The 17,510-nt window shown below is 37.4% G+C and overlaps 1 protein-coding gene across 3 annotated transcripts in view; it reads right to left on the reverse strand.

Moving 5' to 3' along the window:
* Positions 1–2,179: 2,179 nt before the first annotated feature.
* ACER3 (alkaline ceramidase 3) overlaps positions 2,180–17,510 on the reverse strand; it is a 142,170-nt gene continuing 126,839 nt past the window's right edge. Inside the window, exons 8-11 of one of the 3 annotated variants that reach the window (XM_003780880.2) lie at positions 9,508–9,609; positions 7,879–7,983; positions 3,651–3,696; positions 2,536–3,107 (exon numbers count right to left, since the gene is read on the reverse strand). In XM_003780880.2, coding sequence (XP_003780928.1) covers positions 3,054–3,107; positions 3,651–3,696; positions 7,879–7,983; positions 9,508–9,609 — 307 coding nt within the window. In that variant the 3' untranslated portion in view covers positions 2,536–3,053. Of the gene's footprint in view, positions 3,108–3,650; positions 3,697–4,829; positions 5,032–7,878; positions 7,984–9,507; positions 9,610–17,510 lie in introns of those variants that run through there. The other 2 variants (XR_002772718.1, XM_023511968.1) reach the window with 2 other exon arrangements.

Raw genomic sequence — 17,510 nt, forward strand, 5'->3', positions numbered from 1 at the left:
ATTTGGGTTCTCATTTGTAGATTATTAAAAAACAAATGTTTTTCCTATTAATCATCAATGTATATAATATCACAAGGATAAAAATGATCATGTCAGGTGGTGGGGATGTTTCATGCACGCACCAAGGTGGGGGAGGTGGTAGAGTGACCCGATTAACAACTACCTTTCACATAGCTTTTCTTTGGAAACAAAAAAGTAAAATTGCTGTCAGTTTTCCAGAGTAATAATAGGGTATAAGAAGGATATTCAAATATGTAAGCAAATTGCTTTTTTCACATCCTTACAAAGTAATATTTTTAAAAATATTTTTTAAATATTTGTTTTTTTGCCCTTGGCTGTACGACTCACAGATGAGCACCTTTCACATCAGGTAATCCGCAAACAAACCATTATTTGCACAGTAGGAAATTGGCTTTTTGTGTACTTTAGTTAACATGAAGTTTTCCAAGAAAAAGGGAAGGGATTGGGCAGGAATCCAACTCTATACTATCCACTCAGAATCCTAGAGGAAAAAAAAAAAAGCATTGAAATAAAGGTTTAGCAATATCCTGTAGGTCACCAGTGATTTCCATACAATGTGGCACCAACATAAAGTCTTGAATGTGCTACTTAGTTGCTAACAAGCAAGCCAGGTGTGAGGCACAGTTGACTTGGAAAATTAAGGAGCCTGGTTCTCCTCTCATCTCTCTGTTTCAACCCACCTAAAATGTTTTTTTTTTTTTTTTTTTTTTTTTGCGGTTTTTGGCTGGGGCTGGGTTTGAACCCGGCACCTCCAGCATATGGGGCCAGCGCCTTACTCCTTTGAGCCACAGGTGTCACCCCACACCTAAAATGTTTTATGTGGAGCTTTCATGCTGTCTCTTCTCACAAGGGTCTTTGAAAAACTGGCCATAGTGTTGTTACAGGTCATGCTGGGATACAAATGACTCTCTAATGTGATGCTAGACAACTTTATTCAACAAGTGACCACTGGTGGTGGTGGCTGAATCACTCATTCTGCAAATTGCTCTAAATGGCCATAGAATCATGGTGTGTTCTCTGTACCTTAAACCTGACTTTGATATTGTAGAACCTTAGTCTTATAATGTTTAGCAGCATTATCATGAAGGATGTACCTTTGTTCCTACACTGTATACAGATTCTTTTTTTTTTTTTTGCAGTTTTTGGCCGGGGCTGGGCTTGAACCCGCCACCTCCGGCATATGAGGCTATGCCCTACTCCTTGAGCCACAGGTGCCGCCCTGTATACAGATTCTTTATGCAGAAGTGTATCTGACTAAAAAGTATAAGATAATAATGGTATGAAAAAGTGAATGAATTAAAAAATGTACAATGGCTGATAGCCCAGATGAAATGTAGCTAGAAGTCAGAATCTTGGTGCAAAAGAAAAAACAGTCTTAGGGGCCTGTGTATCGAAACTGTTCCATGTCTTCCTAAGGTAGAACCAGAGTTCCCTTAATTAATGTTTTGCTAAGTGTTTTCCTTGCTAGAGGACCATAAAAGCAGGCGAAAGGATCATCCTAATGGCATATTGGCACGCTAAGGGAAAGAAAATAACACTTTGACTAAAACTGAGGCCAATAGGTAAAGAAAAACAACAAAATATTTTTTGGTTTTACATTTGTACCAAGGCTACTTACTAAATACTGGAAAAATGACAGAAGTGTTTGTTATCTTTGCATATGGAAAAAATGATTTTCCTTTTGAAGCTGTAGCTCAGGATTTAATCTTGGGTAATGTTACCATGTGGTAAAAAAAAATCTGGATTTTATAATAACTTATAAGGCAAAGAAAAAGTTGTAAAATGCTAAATAGTGCAGTATTACAAATATGGTGATAAATGAGCAAAGGAGTCAAATCAGGTTTTTACGTCAGGTAGGTGTTATGTTTGTGAAAAATGATTTTAGCTTTTATATATTCAAGTACAAATTAGAATTGTTTACCTTAAGATGAGATTTTACTATCATTTCTTAGCACCCTAATTTTTGTGTGTTACGGAAGTTACAAGTTAGTTACAGCTATTCTCAACCCTTATATCTGTTTCCTTCAAAAAAAAGAAGAAGGAACAGGTATTTTAATAAGCTTTAGGCAAATAGGATCCTGATCCTTTTAGCTCTAGTTAACCTGACATGCCTCCCAGGGCATAACCATGACCTCTCTGAGACCTGGAAAATACTGCATGGTTAAAAAAAATCAGAGTGTAATGACATTCTCTGATAACTTCAAACAAGTTATGTTAGAAGGGTGGGATACGGGAAGGTTAGATCACCGGTTATGTTTGCCTAGCCATAAAAAAAGTGACAACTTAAAGACTGGCAAAGATCAAAGGAAACATTCTGTAGGTGTCCTTGTGGACCTGCAGAAGGTTACAAGATGACCCATCCACTCTGCCTGGCTGTGGCCATACCAAAAATGGATGCCCCAGAGCCCACCATAAATCCTAGGATATGACAAGTGTAGGACCCAGTGGCAGGTCACTCCGACTAGCATTGGGACAGACAGTGAAGGATGACACAGAATCCCAAAGCTAGCTCTGTTTTTACCTTGGAAAATCATCCATGAGGTTAATGAGAAAACAATATAAATCAAAGCTGACACAGCTGAGTGTTCCTTCATGGCTGACCATTTGGATATAAGGTTTTGCCAGTCCTTAGCTGACCAATTTCATTATTTAATCAAATATTAAGAAAGGTATAATTCACGTGCAACTCTTGTCATAAAAAGGTTAATTTCCTACAACCAGCACAAACTGTTAACCTGTAAAGAAAAGCCCAATTTTTTCGGCATTTGCGTATATACATATACATATCTGTTTCTTTATAAACATTTTAGGGTAAAAGGAGGAGGAGGAGGACAAATGAGATAAAGCCATGAGCTAAACACGCAGCAGCTCCCATTCCTCATTTTCTGTGTGGCTGGCAGCATTAGTAAGAAAGTCCCTCCTCTGCTGCAATGGTTATGATGTATTTAAACGTGTAGATCTTTACGGATTTCTTTATTTATTCTGCCAGGCCTTTGGCAGGTGTTGTTTTGTTTTCCTGGTGGAATAATTCATCAGTGCTTCCTGAGAGGCTCAAACAGGATCACTGGCCAGATTCCGAAGAGAAACTGTTTGGAAATAAGTTAGGACAAAATAAGAGAAGGTAAAAGTGTTCTGGGTTATCCTTGAAAAAGAATAGGAAAGAATCCATGGGGCTGTGACTATAGAGCTTGGTAGGTTTGTTAGTGACTGTCCAGGTATTAGTAGCCTGAGCACAGTATATTCCTTCTTGACTTGTACCATATCTCAGAAAGTATTTTTATTTAATTTTCTTAAATGTATTAAACATCTGCTTTGTCAAAGATGGAGGTGACATTTAAGTCATTTCTGTTCCTTAAAACTATTCTGCAATGTAGCTATATTAACAACTCTATTTTATTGTTGAAGAAAGCAAGGCTTAAAGAGAAGAGACTTGTCTAAGATACTATAGTAGTAAGTGGAAGACTTAAGATTCAGTGCCTCTGGTTCCAAAGTCTGTGCTCACTCCATTACTTTGCTATACTCCTTTTCTTCTTCTTTCACTTCTACCTATCCTTCCAAACACCTCCCCCTCACACACACACACACACACACACACACACACACACACAAAACCTAGGAAGTGGACTTACCTTCACTTTTGGCCTGTATCTCAGATAAAGTGTTCTTGTATATAAACTGAAAGAAAAGAGGGAGGGGGAAAACTCTTCAACGTAATTTTTAATTTGCCCTTAGTGGCAAATGTAACCACAGTGCATCTGCATATACAAAGAAGAAACATTAGTATATCCTTTGTTCATTCAGCATCTATTCTGTTGAGTACCTATTCTGTACAGAACACTTGGCAAAATGCTAAGAAATACAGAGAAATGATCAACTCTTAGACTGTGACCTCAGGATGTCTGTCCTTTAGTAGTGAGCATTCCACTAATGCTTTATGTAATTCTTATCGCAATTAGCTTTTCCATTTTTAAAGATACATGGCAGATAGTAAGGATTGGAGTATTCTTAGAGTATTTTATAAGTAGGTATATTAGCTCTCTCAGGATTAACTACAGGTATGAGAGAACCAGTAAGATAACAGAAAAGTCTCCCTCATAGTATCCTTTAAAGCAGCAGCCTCCAACCTTTTTGGCACCAGGGACTGCTTTCAAGGAAGACAGCTTTTCCCCAAATGGGATGTGGGGGGAATGGTTTCTGATCATCAAACATGAGATTCTCAAAAGGAGTGGGCAACCTGGATCCCTTGTGTGCACAGTTTACAGTAGGATTCACACTCCTATGAGAATCTAATGCTACTGCTTCTTTGATAGGAGGCGGAACTCAGATGGTGATGTGAGCAGCGGGGAACAGCTGTAAATATAGATGAAGCTTTGCTTGCTTGCCCACTGCTCACCTCCTGCTGTTGGCCCAGTTACTAATAGTCTATGGACTGGTACCAGTCTGCAGCCTGAGGTTTGGGGACTGTAGCTTTAAAGTCATTCACCTCTGGAGATGAAATCAAATTCTAAAATCAGTGTATATAGTGAAATATAATTGAATTTATCCCTAAAATATTCACGAAACTGTCCATATCATACAGCGATATATTTTCATGTATAATAAACTAAGTATATTTGAATAGTTATGTACAATATATCATGAGTACATATGCAAAACATAATTTTATAATACAGGTTGAGCATCCCTCATCTGAAAATCTGAGGTCCAAAATGCTCCAAAATCTAAAACTTTTTGAGTGTTGACATGATGGCACAAATGGAAAATTCCACACCTGACCTCACATAATGGGTTGCAGTCAAAATACTTACTGATGGACTAGAGCAGTGTGGATTCATAACAGAACAAGAGGTGATGTTTATTTATAACATCAGAGAAGACTTCTTAGACAAAAAACACTGTTAATGAGGCAGGTGATTCTGAAGTAAACATTTTAAAAAGCTATCCAGCAGAATGCCTCCTCTTCCCTGGGGAATCAGTTTTTGGTACCTCAACTGCTTCTGATGTTATCACCTAAAAAAATAAAATGCCGTGTACAGTAACCTTTTAATCAAAACACAGTAGAGACTGAAAGCCTGCCATTGTTTGTTTCTGCTGTTAACAGGTGATAGAGGCATTCTTGTGATGCTGCTGTGCTGCTTAGTTATCCTGACTGAACATATTATTTTTTCCACTATATTAATGGTATGTCATATTTTTTACTGTTAAATGTAAATTCAGATGATGGTGATGTTAAACAACCACAGATTGTCCACATGGGTGGCTGAGATAATGACATTTTTGCTTTCTGATGGTTCAATGTACACACACTTTGTTTCATGCACAAAATTATTAAAAATATTATATAAAATTACCTCCAGGCTATGTGGATAAGGTATGTATAAAACATAAATGAACTTCGTGTTTAGACTTGGGTCCCATTCCCAAGATATCACATTATGTATATGCAAATATTCCAGAATCCGAAAAAAAAATCTGAAATCTGAAACACTTCTGGTCCCAAGCATTTCGGATAAGGGATACTCAATCTGTATTTTAAATAAGAGAAAGAAAAGGTGAAAGAGCATGAGAAGAAAATTTGTGTTATTTAATGTGGCTGTGATGCCACTTTACTGTATCCAAACTGAATAGTAAGAGGAGCGTCAAATATTATTTTCCAAAGAATAGACTATTGTTTTAAAACAGAATCTTAACACTTTTTCAGATGTTTACCTCTAAAATAAAGTCACCACCTTTTTCTTTTTGTTCAGGAAAGAGTCATGAACTCAGGCATAGATGCCAGGGTCCAGGCCTGGCTATACCTCTCCCCTTCCAACTTTACATTAAGTACCTACAACGTGGGGAGAGGAATTGCTCCAGCAATATACGTCTCATTTTTAAATTACTCTGACTGGGTGGTTGTTATTCCTGTTTTGTACATGAGGAATGGTCTTTGTAAGAGCAAATATTTCACTCAAGCTACCACAGTTAGTAAATGATAGAAGCAATATTTGAATTTAGGTTCTTTTTAGCCTTTAGCCAATATAGTGTACTCTACTTAACTGGCCAGTTACCATCACGAAGTCACTTGTCTCTGGGCCCTAGTTTCTTTCACCATCAAATAAAAATGTTATGCTAGATAATTTCTAAGGTTTAGGGAGTCTGTCTCTGGGCTTGAAATCAGGTGATAACACTAATTGGCCATGAGGTCACGTGAGATACTTGACTTGTTTTTCCTCAAGCACAAAATAATACTTGCCTCACAGGACTGTCATGAAGAGTAGGAGCTTAAAATGCAAACTTTTTTTTTTTTTTTCTCTGAGACAGAGTCTCACTATGTCACCCTTTGGTAGAGTGTTGTGGCATCATAGCTCACAGTAACCTTAAATTCTTAGGCTTAAGTGAAAATGCAAACTTTTTATTATGGGAGATTTCTAACATAAACAGAAGTACTCATCATATTAAAATATCTTTTTTATCTTTCTATATTTGCAGCATCTATAGTGATGTTTTCTTTTACACTTCTGATGCTAGTAATTTATGCTTTTGCTCATTTCTTTTAGTTTAGTCATACAGGATATGCCAGTTATTAAATTACTGTATCTCAGTTTCAAATCCACCCTTTTTAATAACAGCTTTTTATTGAGGTATAATTGATATACAAAAACCTGCACATATTTAATGCATATGATATTATGAGTTTGGACATATGCATAGCTCATGAAACTATCACCACAATCAAGGTAATAAACATAATTCATCATCGTCAAAAGTTTCCTCATACTCCCTGTTATTTTTGTGGTAACACTTGAGCTCTACCTTCTTAACAAAATTTTTAAGTGTACAGTATAGTATTGTTATCTGTAGGCACTAGGTTGTACAGCAGATCTCTAAAACTTTATACTAATTGAACATTTCATTTCCCCCATTTAGATAATTTGAGTTGCATGAAAACTTGATCTCCAGATAGATAAGATGCAAATGTTATCATGGAAGGCATTTTTAAAATTTCATTTGAGTAAATTTTCACATTTGTTCAAAGGAAAATTTTCTTTCCCTTTCTACAAGTATTTCAGCTCTCAATTCCTGAGAATTTGAGTTTAAATATGGCCTGATCAATTGGTAAAGAGATCAGTATTTATATATCCATTCATTAAATTATTTAACAATATATACTGAGTGCTTACTATGTGCCAGACACTATTCTAAGCATTTAGGAGGGTAGCAGTGAAAAATATAAGTCCCTGTTATCAAGGAACTTACAGTATAGTTCGGGGAGATAAACAAATAAATACACAGCTTTTTACAAATATTTTGAAGAAAAATAAGGCCTGGTTAGGGGGAGAAACAGTGATATGAAGGTGTGTTTGTTGGATGGGGCAATTGGTGAGAGCTCTGAGTCTGATTTTTCTATAAATGGCTAACCTCTAACAGACTTTTTATTAGGAGAGGAGGAAGGAGAGAGGAGAGAAGCGGCAACCAATTAATTTTAGGGAGAGGATACCGATTAAGCTGGGGACTTTGGGTACTAGCTTTCATAGTGACCTATGCAGGGGATCTGGCTGTTGTTTCTTTTCTTCTAAATTTGTTCTCTATAAACTGAAATTTGCTGATCAACAAGAAACCTAAAAAATTTATATCTTACTACTAAAAAAGAAGATGAATGATTTACTAATATGGGTCAGTTAGTACAATGGCCTCAATTTAAGAATGTGAAATCTGAGCTTTAGAGAATGCAAGAGGATTGCTTAAAGTCAGTCAGTGGCAGACAAAAAGCTGGAACGAAGTTCTGATTCTGTTTCTAACATTTTATATGTATACTGCCCTATTTGAAGAATAAAGAAAAAAAGACTCCAAGCTAAAAAAGTCTTTATTTCCTACCTGAAAAGGATGTGAAGATAAGAACCAAGGCCAGTTAATATATGCCACCACGCATGAAATTGTGTGGTGGTACCTATGATAGGTGGTGCCCTCTTTCGAATGTTCCTGTGTGGAGAGGAGGAAAAATCACCATGTTAATTTTTTAAATGTTTAACAACTAATGCTGGAAGTCTTACAGCATTCTGAAATATGGAAATTATTTAATTTCCTTAAGTCTCCTGTAGTCTGCCATATTGTTTTCTAAAGTGTATTCTGAGGAATAATAAATTTGTGGCAGAAATCATTACTCTATCAAATAAATGTAGTAAACATTATATAATTTATTACCCTCTTGGAGATTTTTAATGTATATTAACACATTAAAGGCTTTGAAAAGTCCTACAATAAAGAGTTATCTTTAGTTTTTCAACTAACCTACTAACCCACTCACTGCAACAAGTATTTTCCAGTACATGCTTTGTGAAACACTAGTCTACTTAGCTATCCACTCAAGAAACTGCATACAAGATTTTCCTGTGTCCTACATACAGTCATCATTTTAGTAGAGCAATATACATTCTATTTTTCTTTTTTTTTTTGAAACAGAGTCTTACTCTGCTGCCTAGGCTAGAGTGCTGTGGTGCCATCAGAGCTCACAGCAGCCTCAAACTCTTGGGCTCAAGTGATCCTTGCCTCAGCCACCTAAGTAGCTGGGACTACAAGTGCCTGCCACCATGCTGGATAAGTTCTCTATTTTTAGTAGAGATGAGGTCTCACTCTTGCTTAGGCTGGTCTTAATCTCCTGAGCTCAAGCAATCCAACTGCCTTGGCCTCTCAGAGTGTTACGATTACAGGCGTGAGCCACCGCACCACTCAACCTTATTATTATTTTTTTTTTTATTTAATGGTTTTGTTATTTATTTATTTTTGCAGTTTGGCCGGGGCTGGGTTTGAACCCGCCACCCTCAGTATGTGGGGCCGGCGCCCTACCCACTGAGCTACAGGCGCCACCCCACCTTATTTGTTTTTTTTACAGTTGGTTTGTTTGAATCAGGATTCCAAAAAGGCCAACACATTATATTTGGCTGAAATATCTCATAAGTCTTTTAATCTATATGTCTCTCCTCCCTCTTTTCTCCCCCTGTGCCAATTGTTTACTGAAGGGATCTGACTACTTATCCGTAGATGTCTGATGTTCTGAATTTTGCTGATTGTCTCCCTGTGGTTTTGTTCAGTATACTCCTGTATCCTCAGTTTTGTTTATGCAGAATTGTTAGGTCATTCTCAAAATTGAGAATTTTGAGTTGGAAGGACCCACTACTTTAATCTATTTAACATGCTCACTTTATGGATAGTGAGGCCTAGAAGGATAGCATCTTAGTGACAGACTAGAATCCAAAGAGTTAAGTCTAATACTCAAACTCTTGTCAATACATAATTGCTGGTAAAAGGAACACTTATCTTTTTAAGAAAATAACATCAGGCATATGAAAAAGTGCCAATTTATATACATGTTATTTCATAAGGTTATTATAAATCATTCTTATTTATTCAATAAAGTGGATTAGGCAGGTTTCAAAGATGTAGTCAACATTTGATTAACCAGAGTTCCTCCAAAAATATTTCTCAAGGAATGAAAATATATCTTACCTCAGTGACTCACAAAAGATGTTATCTATATTCCAAAATAAAAATCCTAATAAAAATATACCCAAGGATGTATAACCCAGTCCTCTAAGCCATGGATAAACCCTGTGGGGGGAAAAAGAGAAGCAAAATAATATTTTCTCAAGTCACAGCATGATCAGAGATTAAAGTCATCACTTTCTTTTTTCTTTCTTTCTTTCTTTTTTTTTTAATGAAACAGGATCTCACTATGTTGCCTAGGCTACTGGAGTACAGTGGCTATTCACAGCATCATTATAGCACACTATAGTGTTGAACTCCTGTGTTCAAGGGATCCTCCTGAGTAGCTGGGACTATAGGTGCATACTACCATGCCCAGATAGAAGACATGACTTTCTTAAGAAGGAAAGGTTTTTGTTAGAATTAAGAACAAATCTATCTATTAAATGCTCTAAAACATTTGCCTGCTATATTTAACCATTTAAAGGTAGTGAAGGAGAATGGGCCATCAAGACTGCCAACTATATCGGGAAAGTTATCTGAAAGTGCCCAACAACTTTTTCAGTCCCATAGAAGAGGCAGGGGGAAAAAAAAGAAGAGGTAGGGGATGGTGAATTAGAATTAACATAATTGAATCACATGTTTTGTGTCAGGCACTGTAGTTAAAAAACACACCTGCTCATCCATTAAATCACTTAATAATATATATGCTGAGTGCTTACAATGTACCAGGCATTGTTTTAAGCATTTGGGAAGTTAGTAGTGAAAAATATAAAGTCCTTGTTCTCAAGTACTTTATAGTACTGTGGGGAGAGGTAAACAAATAAGTATTAACTTGCTAGATATGCCTTGAAGAAAAATAAGGCCTAGTAAAGGGTGAGAGAGTGATATGGAGGTATTATGTAGCTGAGGTATGTGCGCACACACACACACACACACACGCACACACACAAATCTTCAAATAAACCCTGTGAGGCAAGTGTTATTCTTTTTACTTCATGGAGAAGAAAAATGGATGCTTGGTGAGTTACTAACAATAACAACAGCAGCTTATATTTCTTTTTATACCTTCAATGAGGTATAACTAATATAAGTGATATTTATTTATTTAATAGAGACAGGATCTTGCTCTATTTCCCAGTCTGGATCATAGCTGGCATGATCATAGCTCACTGGGGCCTCCAACTCCTACAATCCTCCTGCCTCAACCTCCTGAGTAGCTGGGATACAGGCACAATTTTTTTTGTAGAGATGGGGTTTTGCTGTATCGACCAGGCTGATCTTAAACTCCTGGCCTCAAATGATCCTCCTGCCTCAGTCTCCCAGAGTACTGGGATTATAGGTGTGAGCCACTGTACCCAGCCAAACTGTAGATATTTAACTTGTAGATCTCATGAGCATATGAGATCACAAGGATAGTTTTGAGGCTGCGTGATAGTCCATTATTTCATTTCTTTTCTTTTCTTTCTTTTTTTTTTTTTTTTGAGACAGTGTCTAATTTTGTCACCCTATAGCATCAGTCTAACTCAATTGCAATCTCAAACTCCTGAGTTCAGGTGATCCTCCTGCCTCGGTGGTCCAAGTAGCTGGGATTAGAGGTGCATGCCATGATGCCGAGCTAAGTTTTCTTCTTTTAGTACAGACAGGGTCTTGCTCTTGCTCAGGCTGGTCTCAAACTCCTGAGCTCAAGGTATTTGCCTGCCTTGGCCTCCCTAAAGTGCTAGGATTATAGATGTGAACCAACATGCCCGGCCCCATTATTGTGGTGTCTTTTCTGATACACCTGTGCAAATTTCAACTTGCTTATTGTTTTTGCTGGGAGAGCTTTTATTTCTGTCTGAGCAGGACTCGGGATCAGAGCTGGGAAGAGAGCACTTTTGCATGATGATTTTCTATGATTTGGTGAAACAAGCCTGAAAGGTTTAAGCATTTGCAATGGGCTTTTGGGGATCTTACTCCTTCCTGCCAACAATCGTTTGGTGGTTTTAAGAATTTAGAAGAGGCCAAATATCACTGAAAAATGAGAAGAGGAGTGGGTGTCTGGTGATCACAGTGACTGAGGAAAACATTGCTGCTGTGGAAAAATTGGTTCATGAAAATAATTGAATGAAATTTAAGGACATTGATGCAGCCCTATAGATTGGATTGCATGCGGTGTCCAAAATCCTGCATGATTACTTCTGAGTCAGGAAAATTTCATACCAATGGGTGCCTCACACTTTGACAGACAAGCAAAAGTGTATCTGTGTTGAATGGTATAAAGAAATGCTGGTCAGACTTGACAGAGAGAAGTTTAGATGCATTTCTAACATTGTTACTAGTGATGGAACTTGATCCAGAGAATAAGCATCAGTCAACGGTGTGGATTTTTCCCAAAAAGAAAAGGGGAAGGGGAAAGGAAAGGAAAGAAAATCCACCAACAAAAGTGAAACAGCCCTCAAGTGTCAGAAAGAAAATGGTGGCAACTTTCTTCTCCAAAGGTGGTCATGTTTATAACTGTTCTTCTGGAGGAACAAAGGACTGTTACTGCTCAGTGGCACACAACAGTGTCCCTACCAAAAGTTTTTGGGAAGCTTTAAGAAAGGTTATAGGTGGAAAGCCTATAAGCAAACCTTTAAACAGTTCCATTTTGTGACAGCAAATTTGAAGTCTTTTGTGAGTTAGAAAGGAGAGAACCTGGATAGAACTCCATATGTGGCTGAAGGCCTAATTACATAGAAGTGATTAATTGCCTAAACTTCGTGGGGGCAGGCCTGCAAGCAGGTACCTGTATATCTCAGATATTTCCAAACTACTCCTTAAGATGGATGACTGCCTCCAGATGGTCTGTTAAAGGTTAAGCATTCAAATGGCTTATTTCCCCAGAACCTTGTTTTGTGGTTTTGTTTTTGATTACTCAGTGTAAGAATAATTTTAGATATTGTTAGTGAAATGGTTATCAGTTAATTACTAGACTTGTGGGCGCCAAGCTGAGAGGGGCTTGGAGCTTAAGGTTTTAGTCATAAGATTATTGATTAATTGTGTGTACATGCAGTATTGCCTATATGAGCTTTGGTAAAAGAAAGAATATTGCTGGATGCCAGATACAGTCTCCTTATTCACAATACAGTTTCATTGCAGGCCTTATCTCTGCTGCACCATCATGTACCTACTTACTAAGGACAGGACTGAAGGGGACATCTACCCTGACAATGTGTCTGCCCACACAGCCAATGTAACCATTCAGTTCGGTAGTCCACAGAGGTTAAACTTATGACTCATCTACTCTACAGTCCTGACCTGGCCCAACATGATTATTTCCTGTTCCCTACAGTAAAAAATGGTATGTGCATAAGGTTCTCCAGACCTAAAGAAGCTGTTCCTGCCTATAAAAGTAAGCTTACATCACTTGAAGAAAACAAGTGGAAAGAGTGTTTTCCAAAATGGTTGATAAGAATGCAAAAGTAGGGCGGCACCTGTGGCTTAAAGGAGTAGGGTGCCGGCCCCATATGCTGGAGTTGGCGGATTCAAACCCAGCCCCAGCCAAAAATTGCAAAAAAAAAAAAAAAGCAAAAGTATGTAGAATGTCATGGTGATTACTTTGAGAATATATAGTAATCAAAATGATTTTATGTTTCTTAATTTTTGTATTATCTCAAAACTTTTGTAGTGTCTGTTGTATAAACCTTTGAAACTACCACCACCACCACCAAGGTACTAAATATCTGTATCATCTCCAAAAGATTAGTTTTCATTCTTTATTTTATTTTTTTTAGACAGAGCCTCAAGCTGTCCCCCTGGGTAGAGTGCCGTGGCATCACAGCTCACAGCAACCTCCAACTCCTGGGCTTAAGTGAGTCTCCTGCCTCAGCCTCCCAAGCTGGGACACGTGCCCGCCACAACACCCAGCTATTTTTTTTGGTTGCAGCTGTCGTTGTTTGGTGGGCCCGGGCTGGATTCGAACCCGCCACCTTAGGTGTATGTGGCTGGCACCTTAGCCACTTGAGCTACAGGTGCCGAGCCAGTTTTTGTTCTTTTAGAATGCTACATAAATGGAATCATACCATATGCATCTTATTATATGGCTTCTTTCACTTGGCGTAATTATTTTGAGATTCATCCATATTGTTATGTGTGTCAATATTTCATTTACTTTTATTGCAGAGTATCTGTCTAAATGCTGGTGAACATTTTGTGTCATTTTTGACTACTACAAATAAAGCAGATATGAACATTTATAACTAACACCTTGGACATACCTTCATTTATCTTGCGTAAATAGCTAAGAGAGGAAGGATTGGGTAGTATAGCAGGTGAATATTTAACTTTTTAAAGATACTGCTAAACTGTTTTCCTAATTGATAGTGTCATTTTCCCTTTACCAGCTAGGGAAATATCCTTGTTGACACTTGGTATGATGTCTTTTTCATTTAGGCATTCTAGTAGGTATGCGTCAGCTTCCTGAGTAGTAGCTGGGACTACAGACACTTGCTACCATGCCTGGCTCACTTTTTCTATATTTGGTAGAGACAGGGTCTTGCTCTTCTTCAGGCTGGTCTTGAACTCCTAACTCCTTGAAGTGATCCTCCCGTTTCAGCCTCCCAGAGTGCTAGGATTATAGGTGTGAACTACTGTGCCCAGCTAGAATACATATTCTGTTTGAGCAAACATGGAAATATGTCAAGATATACAGTACTCAGCATAACTATCCTTGGTACATAGCCTGATCCATAATACAAACCTCAACAAATTTAAAAAAAATGAAATTATAGAGTGTGTTCTCTTGACCACAATGGGATCAAACTAAGAGGAAGAATGATAACATGAAAATCTCCAAATATTTGAATGCTAAACAACATACTTTTAAATAGTCCATGAGTTAAAAAGGAAGTCTTAAGGGAAACAAAAAAAACTGAAGTAAATGAAAATGAAAATACAACATATGAACAGTTGTGGAACACAACTAAAGCGGTGCTAAAAGAAATTTACAGCGCTAATGCTCATAATGAAAGAAGAAAGTCTGAGTAGTCTAAGTAATTTAAGCTTACACCTCAATAACCTTGAAAAAGAAATGCAAAGTAAACCCACAACAAACAAAAAGAAAATAATAAAGAGAAGACCAAGAAAAATGAAAAATAGAGAAAATCAGTTAAACAAAAATCTTCCTCCCACCTCAGCCTCCCAGAGTACTAGAATTACAGGAGTAAGCCATTGTGCCTGGCTGCCAACAATATTTTAACTTTATTATTATTATTATTTATTTATTATTATTTTTTTAATAGAGACAGAGTCTCACTTTGTTGCCCTCGGTATAGTGCCGTGGCATCACACAGCTCACAGCAACCTCCAACTCCTGGGCTTAAGCAATTCTCTTGCCTCAACCTCCCGAGTAGCTGGGACTACAGGCGCCCATCACAACACCCAGCTATTTTTTGGTTGCAGTTTGGCCGGGGCCAGGTTCAAACCCGCCACCCTCGGTATATGGGGCTGGCGCCTTACTGAGCCACAGGCGCCGCCCTTAACTTTAGCTAATATGATTTAAAAATGTATAAGGAAAGGCAAAGGAACCTTGAATACCTAAAATAATTTTGAAAAAGAAGAGTGAAGGAAGTGGATAAGTCTCCATGATTTGAAGACTTATAGCTATGGTAATTCAGACTGTGTGGTGTTGGTGGAGGGACAGATATACCAATCAATAGAATAGAATAGAGATCCAAGAAATAGACCCATACAAATATACCCAAATAATTTTTGACAAAGATACAAAAGCAAGTCCATAGAAAAAGAATAGTTTTTATAAGCAATGGTTCTACAGCAGATGGAAATCCATAGGAGGCTCACCCTAAGCCTTACACTCTATCCAAAATAAAATCAAAATAAATCACGAAGTTAAAGAGCAAACTATACAATCTTAAAAAAAAAAATTAGGAGGCCAGGTGTGGTGGCTTACACCTGCTATCTAGGAGGCTTAGGCAAGAGGTCCCCAGAGTTTGAGATCACCCTGAGCAAGACCCTATCTCTACTGAAAATAGAAAAATTAGCCAGGCATGGTGGTGCATGTCTATAGTTCGAGTTACTTGAGAGGCTGGAGCAGGATTGCTTGAACCCAGGAGTTTGAGGTTGCTGTGATAAGCTGAGGCCATAGCACTCTAGCCCAAAAGACAAAGTGAGATTCTGTCTTTAAAAAAAAAAAAGGCTCGGTGCCTATAGCTCAAGTGGCTGAGGTGCCAGCCACATACACCAGAGCTGGTGAGTTTGAATCTAGCCCAGCCTGCCAAACAACAATGATAACTACAACCAAAAAAAAAAAAAAAATAGCTGGGCATTGTGGCTGGCACCTGTCGTCCCAGCTACTTGAGAGGCTAAGCCCAGCTACGTGGGAGGCTTAAGCCCAGGAGTTGGTGCTATGAGCTGTGATGTCATGGCACTCTACCCAGGGCGACAGCTTGAGGCTCTGTCTCAAATAAAAAAAAAAAAAGAGGAGAAACTGTTTGGCATCTATAGCTAGGTATAGAGTTCTTAAACCAAAAGAATGATCCAAAAAAAAAGAAAATTCCAAATCTAATCTCATTGAAATTAAAAATGTTTCCTCATTGAAAAAGAGGATGAAAAGATAAGGTATAGATTGATAGAAAATGTTTACAAACCACATACTTGACAAAGAATTAGAACATGACCATCCAAATTTAAAAATAAGAAAAACTACCTTTACTATCTCTTGTAAAAAAGGGAGAAAAACGGGAAAAGACATGAATAGAAATTTTACTGAAAAGGAGATGGTAAATAAGCACATGAAGATATGTTCAACATCATAGCCATCAGGGAAGTGCAAGTTAAAAGAATGAGATATTAGTATACATCTATCAGAATGGATAGAATAAAAAAAAGTAACAAGGACAGCAGCTGTGACTCAAAGGAGTAGGGTGCTGGCCCCATATACTGGAGGTGGCAGGTTCAAACCCAGCCCTGGCTAAAAACTGCAAAAAAAAAAAAAAAAAAAAAAAACAATATTAAATGCTGGTGAAGATGCAGAGAAAATGAATTATTCATATATTGCTGGTAGGAATGTAAAAATAGTAGAGCCACCCTGGAAACTCATTAAGCAGTTTTGAGAAAAACAAAATATACAACTATTATAGAACCTAACAATTCTATTCTGGGCATTTGTTCCAGAGATACGAAAACTTACGTTCATACAAAAATCTATATACAAATATTCATAGCAGCTTTATTCATGATTGCCCCAAACTGAAAACAACCTAGATACTACTAAACAGGTGAATGGTTAAACTGTAATACATCTGTATATACCATGGAATCCTACAGAGCAATAGAAATGAATGAACTATTGACACACTCATTAAAATGGATTACTCTTCATAGAGTTGAGTTGGAAAAGCCCACCCCAAGGTTATACACTGTATGATTCCATTTTTATAACAGTCTTGAAATGATGAAATTTTAGAAATGGAGGACAGATAAATGATTGCCAGGGGTTAAGTGGTAAGGAATGGAGAGTAGGGTGAGATAGAAGGGAAACAGGTGTGGTTATAAAAGGGCAATATAGGGATCCTTATGGTGATAGAAATGTTTTATATGTTGGCTGTGTCAAAGTCAAAATCTGATTGTGATCTTGTACCACAGTTTTGTAAGGCATCACCATTTGAGGAATGGGGTACATTTACAAAGATCCCTTATTTCTTACAAAATGTATGCAATTTCTATAATCACATCAAAATTAAAAGTTTATTAAAAAATAAAGAATAAATAGAACAAACCCACAAATCATACTATTTATTTACTGAGCACCTGTTATATGGCCAGGCCCTATTTAAGGTACTCTTATAAATGTTATTTCTTATTTAATTTTTATGAACTCTTTAAGAGTTTAATTTTATGAACTCTTTAAGATTATGCCCATTTCCCCAATGATCTTTCAGAAAAAGTATATCTTTGTGGCATTAATACCCTTCCTTGAAAGGTGTTATGTAAAGGAATTCTCTGGTTAAGCAGGTTTGAGAAAGAAAAGAACAATTTTTTTTTTTTTT

The sequence above is a fragment of the Otolemur garnettii genome, unplaced genomic scaffold (genome assembly GCF_000181295.1).
Source record: "Otolemur garnettii isolate 467f Iridium unplaced genomic scaffold, OtoGar3 scaffold00001, whole genome shotgun sequence".
NCBI lineage: Eukaryota > Metazoa > Chordata > Mammalia > Primates > Galagidae > Otolemur > Otolemur garnettii.